The sequence below is a fragment of the Mauremys reevesii genome, linkage group 8, assembly GCF_016161935.1.
Source record: "Mauremys reevesii isolate NIE-2019 linkage group 8, ASM1616193v1, whole genome shotgun sequence".
NCBI classification, from domain to species: Eukaryota; Metazoa; Chordata; order Testudines; family Geoemydidae; genus Mauremys; species Mauremys reevesii.
The window spans coordinates 8,104,309-8,121,978 of record NC_052630.1 but is presented as its reverse complement, the minus strand read 5'-3'; the positions used below and the strand labels follow the sequence as shown (position 1 = coordinate 8,121,978).

At 41.7% G+C, this 17,670-nt stretch overlaps 1 protein-coding gene across 8 annotated transcripts in view; it reads right to left on the bottom strand.

Moving 5' to 3' along the window:
• ADAMTS2 (ADAM metallopeptidase with thrombospondin type 1 motif 2) overlaps positions 1–17,670 on the bottom strand; it is a 352,434-nt gene that overhangs the window by 14,361 nt on the left and 320,403 nt on the right. For all 8 annotated transcript variants that reach the window (XM_039486343.1, XM_039486339.1, XM_039486340.1 and 5 more), the window contains 7 exons: positions 17,170–17,345; positions 13,379–13,512; positions 12,417–12,540; positions 11,636–11,716; positions 9,091–9,254; positions 7,401–7,560; positions 5,722–5,854 (listed from right to left, as the gene is read on the bottom strand). In XM_039486343.1, coding sequence (XP_039342277.1) covers positions 5,722–5,854; positions 7,401–7,560; positions 9,091–9,254; positions 11,636–11,716; positions 12,417–12,540; positions 13,379–13,512; positions 17,170–17,345 — 972 coding nt within the window. The remainder of the gene's footprint in view (positions 1–5,721; positions 5,855–7,400; positions 7,561–9,090; positions 9,255–11,635; positions 11,717–12,416; positions 12,541–13,378; positions 13,513–17,169; positions 17,346–17,670) is intronic.

The window sequence follows — 17,670 nt, the reverse complement described above, 5'->3', positions numbered from 1 at the left end:
AATGTGAAATTTCATCCGTTGTAGGGCTATTTTTGGTGTCTAAAGGTTCAGCACGACCATTTTGAATTCAGTGCTCTCTATCATTGACAAAACTGTATCCAATTTGTGGTTTTTATCACCATATGTGCAACTGGCAAAAGAGGTGTTTTGTCTTTAATATTAAAGATCTAAGCAGGTTGGGGAGAAACATTTACATACCCACTTCAAAGCTTGCACCTTTCTACTCCTATTGAGGCCCTCCCTACACTCATCTCACAATAACTCGTTTTTTGTTCTCAACTTTTTACTGTGCACAGGATTATTAAATTCTTGCAAGTAGATGGCAGCTCAGCGACAATTATACTGTAGTTCAAAGCATAACAGCCAGAGGCATGAAACCCATTATAACGAAGGTCACATCTCTTCCTACCATACTTCAGTATTGTATCATCTGAGTTCACCTGAGGCACCAGTGTAGTAATGCTTTCTAATTGTGACACAATTAGAGGGTCTTTATTTCTGAGATGAAGGCGTCAATATTACTTCATTTCACTTATTTTGGTTATAAGCTGGTCCTTTAAGGACTGCATGTAAAAGGGCTGAGATCTGCAAAGGAGACTAAAGGAGTTAGATACCCAATTTGCATTGATTTCCAATGGGATGTGGGCACCTCACACTTTTAGGCTCCTTTTGGGACCCTTACAATAAATTCTGTTCACTTTCAGAGAGAATAGACCAAACACACAAATCACTGACATGGCTAGGGGGAAAATAAAGGAAAATGTTATTTTTTCTCCCATAGTATTATCTCAACGTGAATATTTCCACTTAACTTCTCTTTCTTTGGAATTCTCTAATGAGGCCCCTACTCGTTACAGGCCCACATCTGGTGCACTGTCCAGATACCTATTACGGATTTACTATTTCGAAAGTTAAAAAACAAACAAAACCAACCAGCCCTAAGATAAAGTAGTATTAAGTGGTCATAGGCTGTGTTGTAGCCTTGTCAGTACCAGGATTAGAAAGACAGGGTGGGTGAGGTAATATCTTTTATTGGACCAGCTTCTGTTGGTGAGAGAGAGCTCTGTGTGGTTCAAAAGTTTCTCTCCCTCACCAACAGAAGTTGGTCCATTAAAAATATTACCTCATCCACCTTTTCTCTCCAGTATTAAAGGGGAACATCTTTAAAAGCACCTATATGTCTTTGGAGTCCCAGCCCAATTTTTAAAATGGCTTAAGCGACTTAGGAAGCTAAGTAAGTCCCATTGACTTTCATTCACTGTTATATAGATGTTCAGTGGGACTTAGTACTAGATTACAAAGCTGTTTAGGAGCCTAAAGATACAGACAGGTACCCAATGGGATTTACAAAACTGCATAAGCAGGCTAGCCCCCAAAGAAAGCCAAAGGGAATTAGGTGCCTTTCAAATCTCACTAGGCACCATTCTGCATCTTTTGGCATCTCCTAAGCAGCTTTGTAAAATCGGGCCATTAGGGTCCTAAGTCAGTCAGATGCTTTTGAAAATTCACCCAAAAACTACAACAAGTTTCTCAAGTTTAGTGCAATTAGGTATGTGAATCAGAAGTCATAAGGACTTAATTAGTGGTGTGAAAATGTTTCCAAATATAAGCAATCCCATCTACACGTATAACATCATAATTCCATGTTAGGTTCCTGGATACCAATCTTAGCAGACCTGTCTTTTGCAGATGCTCTGAACTGAAAAGAACAATTTCTCTGCAGCTTCCCTAACAGTAGCTATTTGTAAACCTCTAATAAGGCTACATCTACACTACAGCCGCGATTGATGCTCTGAGATCGATCCACCGATGGCCGATTTAGCAGGTCTAGTGAAGACCTGCCAAATCGACAGCAGATCGCTCTCCAGTCGACCCCTGTACTCTACCTCCAATGAGAAGAGTAAGGTAAGTCAACAGGAGAGTTTCTCCCATCAACCCTCTGCGGTGTAGTCCCCGCAGTAACTCGACCTAAGGTACGTTGACTCCAGCTATATTATTCATGTAGCTGGAGTTTTGTAGTGTAGATCGACTTACCGGATTAGTGTAGACATAGCCTAAATAATTCATGCTGAAACCAACAGGGAGATAAACCACTAAAACAATTATTGATAGCAGAGGATGGGGTTATAGCTGTAATTCTTACAGATGAGTTTACTCAGAGAGGGTGACAGTTCAACCAACCCTCTGGAAGAACCATGAAAAATATGGACTCATTTGCCAGAAGACTGAAAGCCAGAACCGAGCTGTTTGTCAAGCAATTTTGAAGACATCAAAGCAATATATCCAGTCTCTCTTAGGAGCAACATTAAGGGCCTCCTAAATCCCTGCAGTAATATTTTAAAGAACAGAATATAAACCACTAAGCATCTTGTATTGTTCAGAACATGTGGACAGCCTGATTACACTGGGATGTTCCTACTGAGACTCTTGTAGGTAGACATTCCCTTTCTGATGCAAACGCACACATCCCATTGGTGCTAACACAAGTTGCGGCATAACCAAGAGGAGAACAATATGTCACTTTTTTTTTCTTTTCTATGTGGTCCTTGTTACAAAAGCTGTTTCTCTTTAGAAAACTGTCTCTAGTAGAATCTGAATGAGAGGCGTTGTGGTCAGAACAAAGTAACGCCTCAGGTCCCTTTTCTCCTCCCGTGGGGATTGTGTGGAGGGGCGGGGTGAAGCAGTAAGCTACTGAAGGCCACAAAGGAGGCAGAGGAGTAGCTGGAGAAACTATTAGATGGTGGCAGAAAAGAAGAGGGAGGGAGGGAGGGAAGGAGGATCAAAAAGCTCAGCATCATTTGGGGACTTCTCTGATCCATCTCTGTTGGATCGAGAGCTTAATCCATTTTTAAATACCATCTCCCCACAGCATTAGACACCAAGAATATTGCAAAGGGGAAGTGCTTTCTCTCTACAGTGGAAGCTGTTGCGGTGTATTTGATGCTTAGCCACAGAGCAGATGAAATTTAGTTTTGCTGATGATGTGCAGTGTTGTTGTAGCTATGTTGGTCCCGGGATATTTGCTAACTATGTAATATTTCTAATACAGTTTTCACAGAACTCTGAGCTCATTCTTACCAGTAGTGAGGTTTCACCCTCTTTCACAATGGCAGAAGACAATGTTGCCACCATACCACTGAGCTCCATAATGTTCTGTGAAGATCTGATAAGGGTCCCTTGAAATAAATCCCTGTGATGGCAATTTAGGAAATAGTCCTTTAAAAATTACTATTACAGCCCAGCTGATTGGGGGACATTTAGCTATAGATGCACAGAAATAACAATTTCCTTGGTGATGGTCAGAGTGGCTGACTTCAGTTAACTGACTGATGCTAAAATGAGAAGAGCTGTGAGGCCCAGGGAGGAGAGAGAAATAATACACAGGGCCTAAGAGAGATTAGAAACATGGGAAGAAAATAAAGTGAAATTCATCTCGGAAAAACACAAGCAAATACAACTGGGGAAAATAACCCCAAACACAAATACCCCGTGAGAGGGAGGAACTGGAGAGCAGCAGTGCTAATCTATCTACAGATGAAACAGAAAAGCAAATTAGACAGCAGATAAAATTTTCAAAAGTACCTCAGGCACCTATGTCCCATTTTGAAGAGTAGCTAAGGTACTTAGAAGTATAAATGTAATTGAAAGTCAATGTGACTTAGGAGCTTGAGTCACCATGCAGGGTCCAAGAGCCTAGGCTCCAGCCCTAGCCCAGAAGTCTCCCCAACAATGAAACAGCTGCCATGGCAAGTCACAGGTTTTCCCTTGCTGTGTAGACATACACTTAGGCACATTTGAAAATTTTATCTATGTTTTGCCATGTGGTATGGTGAAAACTCCTCCATGACTGCCCCTAGAACACTGTATTACATTCTGGGCACAATTTTGCAAGAACTATAGTGACAAAGTGGAAGGAGTGAGGGACTGGAGGAATACTGAAAGGTGGGCTAAGTGATGACAAAGTTGGTGCACATGATCATAGTCTACAAATATTTGAGGGATGCAAAAACCAAGAAGAAGGGATATTATTTAGTGTGGTACATGCAGGTACAACTGGCGTAAACTAAATATAAATATAGACTGAAAAATGCCCTGAGTTTGAGATGTGCTAGGCATTGGAAGAGTTCCAGAAGGGAGCTGATGGAAATATCATTACTTGGGACATTTAAAGTTTGTACAAAACACTAGAAAAGGTGGTGTAGGGAATAATCCTGCATTGACCAGGAGATGGACTAGTGACCTCATACATCTCTTCTGTTTTTAACCTCTGATTTTATGAAATTACACAGTAGAGGAGTAAGGCAACAATCCTTGGAGCACAAGATCATTTATAGGAAGAGGATCTCTGGGACAACTGAGTTGCAATGATCCTCCATTAATTGTGAGGGAGCAGCAGCTTACAGTTTTATTCTGTTGGCCTCAGTGCTAAGGAGTCCAATCAAAATCTGCCTCGCCTATGAACGAGAAGGCCCCATTTAGGATTAAAACCACCTTCTAGGTAAGAATGAAGTTACTAGTTTAATTAGAGAGGGGCCCAAACCAAAACCCTGGATCAGAGACTACACAAACATTTGGGATTTATAACCAAGATCCTGATATGAATTTTGTAGCTGGCTAATATCTCTATACTGGGCTGAGCCAAAACTCCAGATCCAAGCACCCTTAAATTTGGGGTCTTTGAAATCCATATCTGAATTTTGTGGCTCATGTGCATGTGTAATTTAATTTTACTTTCATTTATAGTTTTACTACCTGGAAAGGAGCTCATAACTGAGTAACAGAAGATTGTAGCTTTACACAGAGAGTTCTAATTGTGGTCATTAAGTCAGTGCTGGTAAACAAACTTGTTAAACCCTGATCTTTGTTGTGTTGATGGGGCACAGTTATTTGACTTCTCCTTCTCTGGTGTTTGTCTTTGGAAGGGATTTACAAAATATTGGCTGGTATTGTTTAGTTATTCATCACACGCATTGGAATCTAGACTCGGTTGCCAGAGATAAAAGCTGTAGATCAACTTACTCCTTACTTGTTGCGGTAGCAACAGGGGAAATATGTGAGTCCTACATGTGACAGGGTTAACTTGCTGCCAGTCAAAAAAGCACCTGTAAAATGTGAATAAATACATCCGTAATAATTGACTATATACAACAACAAGAAGGAAGCACAAATAATAACCTCTTAAAATGCTGTCCTGGGATATCCATGGAAATCAACATAAATGTTTCAGCAAAAACTTGCATGAGCTAAACCATTCCCCTCCCTGACCTTTGCAGCTTTAAAAATATGCTGAGAGTTTTATTGGTGTTTGTATTAGAAATGTATGACATTTGTTCTCTTAAACAACACTCTATATGCTTGCTTTTATATAGTTAAATTCAACTCTGTAAAATCAATTTATATGACTTCACTTCTGGTCCATTGAATACAAGTGTCTGGATCAAGACGGCGTATTTTTCTGACCCAACCTATCTCAGAATCAGCGGGATCTGTCATTCCCAGAAATAGTGTTTCTGCAAGCAACACTTTAGCAATGACATTGTGTCATTGCATAACACTATCTAGGCAATGATGTAAAATAATGGTGAAGGGCTCCTAATCTAAAACAGCCACGTGTCAGAGTAGGAAGGTATATGGAGATAGCTGAAAGCACTTCGTTCCAGTTGACCATTAGCATTAACTGGACATGGGCTATGACCAATTCTAAGGGACAGCAAAGCTTACATTGGTTGGGAACATTCCTGCAGATTGCATGCTCTGCGAATAGGCTTTGGCTTTTGGATCGTCTCGCAGTATCTCCGATGAACCATCTTGTGGTCTGTCTTCCTCCGGCAACCATATTTCGTAAACTGATTACCTTAAGAAAGATACTTCTTTTATCTTCAGCATTTACAATACTTACACACAACTCAGATTGTACTTGTCCATGAAGTGGCTAATGGTGTATTTTGAATGGTAGGTGACCATTCTACGGGATTGTAGATTGCACCTGGTTAGCATTTACTTTACTCATTACAAGCAGCTACTTATTTAGCATCCAGAACTACCAGTCCTCTTTGTCTTCTCACAACAAAGCTATAATCACAATAAATAACTGACTCTTCTGGAAGCATGCAGAGAAGAGCAATAAAAATAATTACGGGTATGGAACAGGTTCCATATGAGAAGAGATTAAAAAGACACGGACTGTTCAGTTTAGAAAAGAGACGAATAGGGAGGATATAGATAGAGGTCTATAAATCATGAATGGTGTGGAGAAAGCGAATAGGGAAGTGTTATTTATCTCTTCACATAACACAAGAACTAGGCATCTTCCAATGAAATTAATAAGCAGAAGGTTTAAAACCAACATAAAGAAGTGATTTCTTCACACAACACACAGTCAACCTGTGGAACTCATTGCCAAGGGATATTGTGAAGGCCAGAAGTATAACTAGGTTCAAATAGAATTAGATAAGCTCATGGAGGCTAGGTCTATAATTGTCTATTAGACAAGATGGTCAAGGACTCAATCCCATGCTCTGGGTGTCCCAAAAACCCCAACTGCCAGAATCTGGGACTGGATGACAGGGGATGATCACTTGATAAATTGCCCCGTTCTTTTAATTCCCTCTGAAGCATCTGGCACTGGCGACTGTCAGAGACAGGATACTGGGCTAGATGGACCTTTTGTCTGACCCAGAATGACTGCTTTTATATTCTTAAGGGGGCACCTCTTGGCAGTACAAGGGTAAAAGTTTCATCAGTGTCCTCTAAATTTGCACACCTAAAAAAGCAGCCACACAGCACAGCAGCTGAAACCTCCTATCTCCAGGCAGCACTGGTCACCAGCATTGTTCAGGATCAGGGTCTAGTACTCACTGATCCCTAAACTGGAGGCTAAGATCACTGGACACAAAGGATTTAGAATTCATCTGCCAATGGGTGTGATTTGTGTTATGTGCTTGAAGTTTTGACATGCTAGTTTTCATCAGCACACAGCCAACTCGTATATAATTGGTACAATTTCTCAGTAACAGACAGGGACAAAGGCAGAAACTGTCATACCAGATGTGACCAAAGTCCATCTCAGCCAGATATCCTGTCTCTAGGAGCAGTAAGGGATGCTCCAGACAGTTATGGACAATGGACAGTTATGGGATAAGCTGCTCAAAGAGGAATTCAGCTTGTATTCAGAAGCATGGTGGTTAATATTCCTTACACATTTTTTCCAGTCTAATGCAAATATGGATTTTCTTATTATTTATTTGTCTAATATTTGTCTAATCCTTTATTTAAATAAAATCCTGCTAAGCTCTTGGCCTTATTACTGTCTTGTGGCAATGAATCCCACAGATTAATTGTGTTGTGTAAAAAATAAAAGGCATTTCCTTTCCTCAGTTTTAAATGTGTTCTTGTTTTACCTCCTCCACACGGTTTTGAACACTGGGACCATTTTTTCAGAGCCCATTCATATGTTACTGAATCATCCTCCAAAACATTGTTGTTATCTACATTTAAGGAGTCTTCATGGATCATGTATTTGTAAGTCAAAGAAACCTTGGCACCACCATGAGGAATCACCTAGTCAGCAAACAAGACAAAATAAAACCTTTAAAAAGCTTATATCAATCTTACAATGACAATCATGACACAAATATAAAAACATCCCCCAGAGATGTAAATGTTTTAACCCCATTAGAGCTGTTCTTGCTGTTAAGTATCTCTGTATCCTTGGAGCATAGGGATTCTTATACTGCACGTTTAAATAGGCCGTCACTGCTTTGGATTGATTTTTCTTGCCAGTGTTGCATTGACTTTAAAGCGCTAAATTTTTCCATAGCCTATTCTAAAGGAGAGAAACATTAGGGTACAATGATAATTGTGAATCCACTAAAACCAAAGATTAATAAAAATACAAAGATTAACTAAAACAGGTGGAATGAATTGTAATAACCTCTGCAATAAACACCAGGGCCGCCCAGAGGATTCAGAGGGCCTGGGGTCTTCGGCGGCGGGTCCCGGAGCAGAAGGACCCCCTGCCATGGGTCTTCGGGGCACTTCGGTGGCGGATCCTGGAGTGGAAGGACCCCCTGCCGCCGAATTGCTGCCGAAGACCCGGCACTATGGCGGCGGGTCCCGGGGTGGAAGGACCCCCCGCCGCCGAATTGCCGCCGCAGACACAGAGCTGAAGAAGCTCCGGGGGCCTGGGCCCCGCGAGAGTTTTCCGGGGCCCCCGGAGCAAGTTGCCCCACTTGCCTGCCCCCCCTCTCCGGGTGGCCCTGATAAACACAACCTTTCTTACGATGGTCTTGCAAGTTCTATGAATAATCAACTCATTACCTGACCAAGGAATGGAGCTTCCACATAAAAAATGACTTTGAGCCAGCTTCCGCTGTAGTACTGAAGCCAATGGGACCATTCATGGAATACGCTGCTATTCCACATGAGTAAATGTATTGAAATCTGGCCCTTAGAGAATGTAATTTTTATTCTTCCAGCAGGCTAGATTTTCAACTGGTGTAGATCAGCACAGCTCCCCTGCCTTCAGTGAGACTCTGTCAACTTACACCAGTGGAGGGTCTGGCTCACAGTATTTACACTGCATTGACTGTTTAACGATGTATAATGAGCAGAGTTTGAAAGATTTGTGAATTAAAATTCTGAAATGGAGTAAACCACCTGAGAGCCCATTAAAGGATCCTTTTGCATCGAGAATCATGTGCCAGACATTTTCAAAAGTTGGTGCAGATGTTGTTAAAGGGTAATGTACATCTGATTATGATGTGGTACACTGATTTTTTTTCTTAATGTTCACATCTCAGCTGTGATTAGTACGTTGGATATCCATTAGCGAGTGATGATTCCTAGGCCATCCACAGGAAATAACTGGGAAGGTCAGATGCTTGACATACAACCCTGGAGTTACTGTTAAACACATTTCCAGTAAGTGGCAATGTGCGAGTTCGAAAGGGATTAAAATGCATCACTTTTATTCTTAAAGCAGATGACTTAATGTGTTTCACAAAAGGAACCTTAATATACTATAAAACATTATGACTCAGTGTAACCCAGACACACTCTTCCACAGAAGATGGTTTTCAAGCGACTTACCAGAATGACTATACCATTGCGCAAAGGCCCCATGGTCTGCACTGTTTCTCTATCGTCATCATTCCGGTATTCCCATTCCACACCCATGGCAACAAATACTTTAGAATCTGGTACATAGTTGTCTTCATTTAAAACGAATTTCCCTGTTTCTCGGTTCTTAATTGCTAGAAGTAACATAACAAACATGAATACTTGGGGTTTTCATCTCATTTCTAATATTTTTTTCAGTAGAAGGCTAGATGAAAGAGCTCCAAGCATACCAGTGTCTGTTCTTCCCCAGTTCTCTCATTGGTTTGAGAGAGAAATTTTTAGGCATTCTGCTTTACCTCATTTTGTTTTCTCACTCTGACACACAGTCTTCTGTGGATTTTTTTTTTTTGGCCCTGTGTCTATTGGTATTTTGCTCCAATAGATAGTTACTTTTCCAGGATACACCCCTGTGATCTGAACCGATCCCTTCTCCAGTTAATTTCTGTCCTATCTTCTACTATCAAAGACTGGAGTGGTCTTTGTTTTACTGATATCCCTGGCAAATGTGTACATCTAACTCAAGTGCTCCTCAGCACCTTCAGGCTTTCCCCCACCTCATAATTTAAATAAACCAACAACCACTGGCCAAGATTTTCAGAAGTGGCTAGTGATTTTGGGTGATTCCATTTCAGGGGCTCATTTTGAGACATCTTAATAGGGCTTGATCTTCAGAAAGCACTGTGTATTCATCCTCTGAAAATCAGGCCTCTTTAAGATGTTACTATTTGGGCTTCAGAAACTGAGGCATCCCCAGGCACCAGTCACGTTGGAAAATTTAGGCCTCTATTAATTTATGCACTAGCAGTCTGGTTCCCTATATAGACCTTCCCTTCCTAAAATGTTCCCAGGTGCCTAATGAATGTAAACTATTCCTCTTTGCTCCATAGACTCATCCATACATTGAAACCTTAAGGTTTCAATGGAGCGTGGAATTGGAGGCATTTTAGAGAAAACTAAAAGGGAAAGTCTTGACACAAGACTTTTTCTAGAAAACTAAATTCAGCTCCCAGACATCTCTTACAACCCTCCACACCCTTAAAAAACAGGTACCAACGTGTATCCCAGCAATCCCTAGGTGTTTATCTAGATGTCTATCACCAAGTGGACCTCCTGGCACCATGTACTGATTCCTATCACTGCAACCTGTCTGCATTTCTCTGTCCCCACCCCTGGAGTAACCTCTTTGTTGCAGCAGCAGCGATCAGCCCCCTCCATCTGTTAGAACATGGGTCCTATCTAAGGGAGTCCTTCCTCCATTCTACATTGTTCCCCTCTTGATTAAACCAGCTTCCCCAAGTGGAGGAGCCGGTTCTGAGTTGGGCCTGCTCTAAAATATCCCTATATCCTGCTTCTATCAACAATTCAGTCTTTTTCACTCAATTACAGCAAACACGGCCTGAAGCTACTGCACTTGGATTCAGAGTCATGAGCTGCTTGTGCTGAGTGCAGGTAGGGAACATCTAGGCACAGGGAAAGCGGTCAGATGTTCTTCAGCCTGGGCAGTAAAATAGGTAACACCACACATTGGTTTATCTGTTGCTGGTCGTCTACCCCCTCATTTATACTGGGGATGAAGGAACTGGCTTATCTTGTGCCATGCTACTTGGTTGACCTATGTTTTGTGTTGAAGTTAGAAGATAAAGTGTTTCTTTATTCACTATACACATTTTAATCCACTCCATTCACTAACAGCAGATTGAGCAGCCTATTTCTCTCAGGAATGACCCTCCCTCTCAATGTCCACACTCTCCTGGGCTCACTCTCTCCGTGCCTTGCTCAGTCTAGGGGCCTGAAGTATAATGATATTAGCAGTACGTACAGGCTTGTGAAGAAGCAGCAGATTGAGGGGAATGGGTGGTCATACTAATGCAACTGGTTTACCCCAAATGAAGAATAAGCCTAGTGCGGTTCCTGCATTGGTCACCATTTTGATCTGCCAGGGGGTAATGAATGGCATTTTTAAGGAAGCATTTACTAAAGAGAAGCTTGAATGATTCATAGCAGAATTAACAAGCCATTTGCTGTGAATCCACTTCCAATTAATAACAACCTATCAGGCATTGCGCCTCACTGATCCCATTGCACTGTAAGGAGAGGATTTCAATTACTGTCTAAATTCTGTGATTGATTGGACATCCTCGCATCATTACTATTAACAATGGTGCAGAATTTGAAAGAGAGAATGACAGTGCTATGCTTTGGAGGTAGCTGGGAAGAAGCTGAATACAGGATGCATATTGTGAACTATACACAGGAAGACAATGCAAACGCTATCACACCCTCTAATGAAATTCATCACCCCATATAGCAGCAGACACGCACTGATTCTGGGATCATCCTGCGAAGGTGCTAAGTAATAAAACATGAGGGAATTAGGATCCAATTCCTAATTTGTGCATGTAAAGAGAGGAGGGTTCTTATGCGCAGACCGATGCACAAACACATTAGAAGCTTGGGGGGTGGGGGAGAAGCAAACTAAGCCTGTACAGAAAATATATCACAAATGAATACTCACCAAGATTATGAATGGTAGCATCTGTTTCTTGTACAAGCAAGTGCCTTGCACCAGCAGGAATTTCAAACATCTTAATGTACCCTTTATTGCAATATTAAAAAAATAATAACTGGTCAATATGATAAAAACAGGGCAAGTCGGTTTTACTGTATATAAATGGCTTTATTTTACAAAACTCAGGATGTTTTAAAGCAAGCTGGGCATAAGCAATTATGCTATTCCTATCCCTACATCAGGTAATGAGAAAGGAAAGAGACAGTGACCTCTGGGTTAACAAAAACAGCTTGAATGTCATCAGCAAACTTATGCCACTTCAGACCAAAATGGTTCCCTATCTCCCCAAGTGACCACACACAATGTAGAAGAGCAGGACATCCAGGTTCCAGACTGGTAATGACTGGAGATAAGATACTGTCATAGCATTCCATGGAATCAGATTCAATAGATGAGCTACATTAGTTTGCAGAGAAATCTGCAACACAAATCGGTTTATAAGTCTCTTGGGGGGAACCATTAAAACCACTTCCCTGTGCCAACTGTGGCAGGCATAGGCCCTGATCTTAGCACAGAGGGATGACAACCTGGAAAAGCTCTTCACGTACTTCCAAACTCCAGACCCATCTCAAAGATAAAGTCCTGACAGTGTCTGCTGGAATATCTAAGCCTAAAACTATCTGCAATAGACTTGTGTTTGTCATGGTAGCAAAGAGATCCAGAGTGAACAAACAAGAAAACTCACTGAAATCATTCACCCAGAACAACACATCTTGAATTAACTGACCTGGCTTCTTTGGTGTCCTGGAGAACGTTCCTTTCACCACCTTGCAGTGAGAGTTATCTCCACCACAGACACCACACTTATCCTCTTGCTTAGAGGAACCTATTACCCTGTCACATCCAACTTTCTGTGAGCAGAGAGGAAAGACAATGCTACTTGTTTATCCAAACTTTAACACAAATGATCCTTGGATTAAGATATCAAAAATAGTTTTTTAATATTAGCTAAAAAATTATAGTACTTCCCTAGAGTGCACATTGGTAAACACACACATTTCCAGTCATCGCAGTAATTGTAGCTTAGGTAAATATATTTTGTGATTCATTAGGGTCCTGGTTCAGGAAAGCATCACTATTAACTCAGGGGTCTTAAGCATCTGTTTAAAGTTAAGCACAAGCTGAAGTTACACTGGGATTTAAGCACCTGCTTAAAGTTAAACACCTGCAGAAGTGGTTTGTTGAATCAGGGCTATAATTCTGTTCCAAACTGTAATTTAAAATACTGATGAATTATAGCAGATCCCAATTTATACAAATTGTTGGTGATTATAACCAGATCAAACAGATACAGCATACACATCAGATACCTTTTAACACCACTTTCTTCAAAAGTTGCTGTATGTTCATATTTCACTATACGTTCCATCATCATCAAGCCTTATGAAGGAAAAGCTTCACTGAAAGCTAACTGTCACGATTCATCTTAAAAACCACTGCATATACTACTACTTGTGTAGGTAGACGCTGCTGGAATCGATTCCCATGCAAAGTGATGGCAACTGCAAATATCACACACAATATTGTGACAGTAATTGTAATGAAATCTCTCCACTGTCCAAAGCATTATAGCACTCACTTAAACATTCATTCTCAGAGAAGAACATTCAAGTGACTGTTTTGATAGTTTTTGCATCAGCTAGTCTTGAAAAATGTTAAAAGTGAAGCATCAGGAGTGATGCTACTTACCAAACAATCCCCTCGCACACAGATGCTATAAAAATCTTTATATGAGCAGCGGGTTCCATCATGTACCATTCGTTTCATATACACGACATCGCCAGTCTCCTTAGACTCACAGTACAGGTGGCACCTTTCTTTAGCTAGAAGACAAAATGCCCCATATTTTATTGTTAAGCTTGAACAGTTCATTTGCTCAAGCCATGAATGTCAGTTTGAATGGCAGCAGTATTAGCTATTAGCCTGCATCATCTTTCATACAGCGCCGAGTACACTGTCCGCATCCAATAAATGCTAAATTGTTATTATCATTATTCTACAAAGGCTCAGTTGGAAACTGCTGGATAAAAAAGAACCAATGGATTGTTCTTGGGGCTGTATCTTAGGGTTTGTCAACACTGCAAAAAAAGACCCACAGCTGCGAATCTCAGAGCCCAGGTAAACTGACCTCTTTGGCCGGGTTCAGAGCCTGAGCTCCAGCCTGACTGGGAATGTCTCCACTGCTATTTTTAGCCCTGTAGCTCAAGCCCCGTAAGCCTAAGGCAGCTGATCCAGGCTCTGAGACTCACAGCTGTGGCTTTTTTGTTTTCCCCAGTGCAGGCAAACCCTAAGTGACTTAGTTGAGTTTACACTGCACACTGAGCCCAGGCTCTGACTCAGGTTTGAGCCCATGCCCACCTTCTGTCTACACACAACTCAGTCTGACTTGGGTCAGCAAGCACTCAGGACCTGGCTCATAGGAGTCTGCTGGGGGGAGCCCGCGGGTCAGAGCCCGAGCCCTCCTGAAGCTCGAGTCCAAGCCCTGCCATTTTGCAGTGTGGACAGCACTCAAGCCGCAGACTTGTGTAGTGCAGTACAGACGCATTAGCATGGTTCTGGGACCCAGGTCCAGCAACCATAAGCCGCAGTTTAAATTGCAGTGTGGATGCTCAAGCAGTAGTTGGAAACACAGAGTCCACAAAGTCAGGTCCCACAGACCCGAGTTAACAATGCAGGGTAGACATATCCAAAGAAGCCATTTTACTTCTTAAGGGGCTGCATTCTGTACTGTGCAATCTGGCCTACGTTTGGGCAGTTCAGAGCCCCACTACCCAAGGGGTGGAATTCTGCCTCAATGCTCACTGTATTTAAAACTGAAAAAGCAGATAAGAATTTGACCTTGAATAGTGACAGTTCAACACTGTATGTGACATTGGCTTCCAAAGACTCTTTAGGAGAGTATTGGACTGTTTGCTCCTAAACAAAAACGTTATTCTCTACTACTGCAGTGCTTGGATCTACAATAGCTTAAGTCATCAAACAAGACAGGCACTCTGAGAGACCATGAATAAAGTAATTTTACCACCAGTATGTGTGCAAACAGCCAAACCATTGCATTTCTTTCTTCTAATCTGTTCTGGGTGAGCTGAAAACATGCAACAGAGCTGAAATGACTGGTTAAGGACTGAATAAACCTATGGCCTCAAACATGGCTTCTTTATATCTCATTTTCACACACATTCCTTGCTTTGCCCATTGACTAGTTGCATACGGTGGGCTCTTATTCCACTGTATGCCATCCTGTGGGCACACAGTCCAAAAGGCACACGCTAGCCCAAAGGTATGTGCATGCAGTACAGCAGACAAAGCACCAGATTTCTAAGCCTTCTGAGGTTCAGTTGATTATAATGGGTACAGCTAGCCCAAAGCCCTTTCTTTTTTATTCTTGTCCTGCATACCCGCATGAGGAACATACAGAAGCAGCAGCTTGGCGGCCTGTTGTTAGCAGATGCTATCTTTCTATGCAGTGAGGAGAAGGACAGTCTAAAAGAGGATCTTGATAAATGGAGAAATGTGTTGGAGAGACATGGGGTCAAAATAAGGAGAGGAGAAACAGTCTGCAGTTTCAATAATGTGAACACGGAAGTATTATCCTTGACACTAGATGGGCAGACAATGCCGAGAACACAAACTTTCAAGTATCTGGGCTCCAGAATCTGGGAAAATGTGGAAATTGAGGAGGAAATTAGAGCTACAATAATAAATGCCAGGCTCAGATGGAGAGAGATGAGTGGTGTTGTGTGTGACAGGAAGATACCAGTAAAACTAAAAGGGAAAGTCTATAAAATGATGGCCTGTCCAGTTTTAATGTACGGCACTGAGTGTTAGGAAACAAAGAACCATCACGAGCAAACGATCTGTTCCACAGAAATGCAAATGGCTGAGTGGGGTAAGCAAGACAGACCATATGAAGAATGAGTATGTTAGAGGCATGCTCAAAGTAACATCCATAAGTGAGGGAGTGCAGGCTCAGACAGTTCGGTCACGTAAGGTGCAGTCCTGACAACTATGTGGGGAAAAGAGTCCAACAGAGCAAGACTGAAGGAAAAAGATGGAGAGGCCAACCCAAGAAAAAGTGGTGGGATGTCATAAAGGAAGATGTGTTAGCATGTGGTGTGATAAAGGATATGGCATTAAACAGAGCGTTTTCGAGGGAGAGGACTCAGAGCTGTCCCCATTTGATGGGATTAACACAATGAAGACAACAGCTAGCCAAATGTAGGGAGATGGAGACCCTAACTTTAGGCAGATCTGCCGAAGGGACTCTCTAGAGAAAAGACAGGGTAAGATAAAAATGTATGTTGCTCCCAGACTATGAATAGTGTATATCCACTAAAATATTCAATTTATATGCACTTATCTTCATAAGAGGGTAGCGTGTGGCCCTGAATGTATTAGAACTGCACTTTCTACCATACTTTCATGAATTTAAGGCTTGCCTACACACCAAAGTTGTATCCCTTTAACTATACTGGTATATAGTTAAATGGCACAGCCCCCCCCACATGTGGATGCAGCTATACTGGCAACTGTAGCCTTATTTCTGTACAGGAAGGGGAATATGATGGTATAATTATTTCAGTAAAAGATCACACCTCTAACTAAACAAGATAATGATATAAAAATGGAGCAGACCAGGTAGTTGTCTGATCTAAAGCCCACTGGAGTCAATGAAAAGACTCCCATTAGCTTCAGTGGGTCAGGCTGTAGAAGAATATTCCTTACCCACAGGTCTCTGGGCCCCTCTCTGTGGAAGAAAATGTACATCTTGAAATGAAGCAATGAAGCTATCTGCATCTGCTCCTCTTAAAATCCCAGGTTGCACAAGAACGGAAGAAACAAATAAAGCACTAGTGAAAATTGTTTTGGGGAGCAATTCAGACAAATGAACTACATGGGCATTTTGCCATTAACTCCTGGTTCCCATCAACTCTCCAGTTGAATGCATTATGATTGCCCTTAAGAAGAGCCTTTCCTCTATTGGAATCTGAGAAACCAGATGTGGCCAACTCTATTATCCATTCATTGCTGAGGCCAAAATTTTAAAACTTGGCTGCCTGTTAGGACTCTTAATCCATATTAAGGAATTGAACTAAATGTCCTGATTTTAACGATGAACAGCAGCTCCCACTGACTGTCGTAAAGTCTGAAATGTGTTTTTTTTATCTCCCTCATCATGTTTTCAAGACATTAAGGTAACAAACTAACAACCCATTCCTGCTTCTGTATCAACAGTCTGCAACATTGCTGACAGCACAAGCACAGGAGCCAGGGATGGAAAGTAGAACAGTCTGTTCACCCCAAGAGGGGCTCTCTCCTTCACCAGGTTGATGCACATTGGTAAGAGGACCTGGGGAAGCCTGCAGTGCTAATGACCAGGTAGCACTTCATTGTCAGACAATGAATTTCTGTCTCCAGAGCTATCAAACTGGGACTGAATTTGCAAAGACAACATTAGAACAAGATGGGGAATCACTAACCATCGAGACGCTCATATGGGAGCCAGTGGTGTTTCGTATTCTGATATTCAAAGTAAGGATTCCATTGTCTACACTGCTCATCTCTGAAATCATCAGAATCCTGAGGACAATCTTGAGTGTTGCAAAGATGGAACTCATAGGTTGGCCCCATGCATGTACGGCCTCCATTAGCTGGGCTGTGAAGAGGAAAGAAAAATAATGGTTAACGATAGCATTAATGAGTGAAGCAAGGGGTTTTTGTTTTTACAAATCCCCTAGGGACTGTTTCAATATCCACTGATGTTAATAATGGATATAATGCTTTCAAGACCCCTGTAATGTATTGTACTGTTATAACCAGCGTCACAGATAGGTATACTGAGGTACAGAGAAGATAAATAATCTACTCATGGGCAAAAAGTGGGTCAGTAGAAATTCTGGCAGCATATAATCCAGGACTCTCAGGCTACGTCTACACTTATGGTGGAGTACAGTACACACCACAGTGAAAGGTTCCGGCAG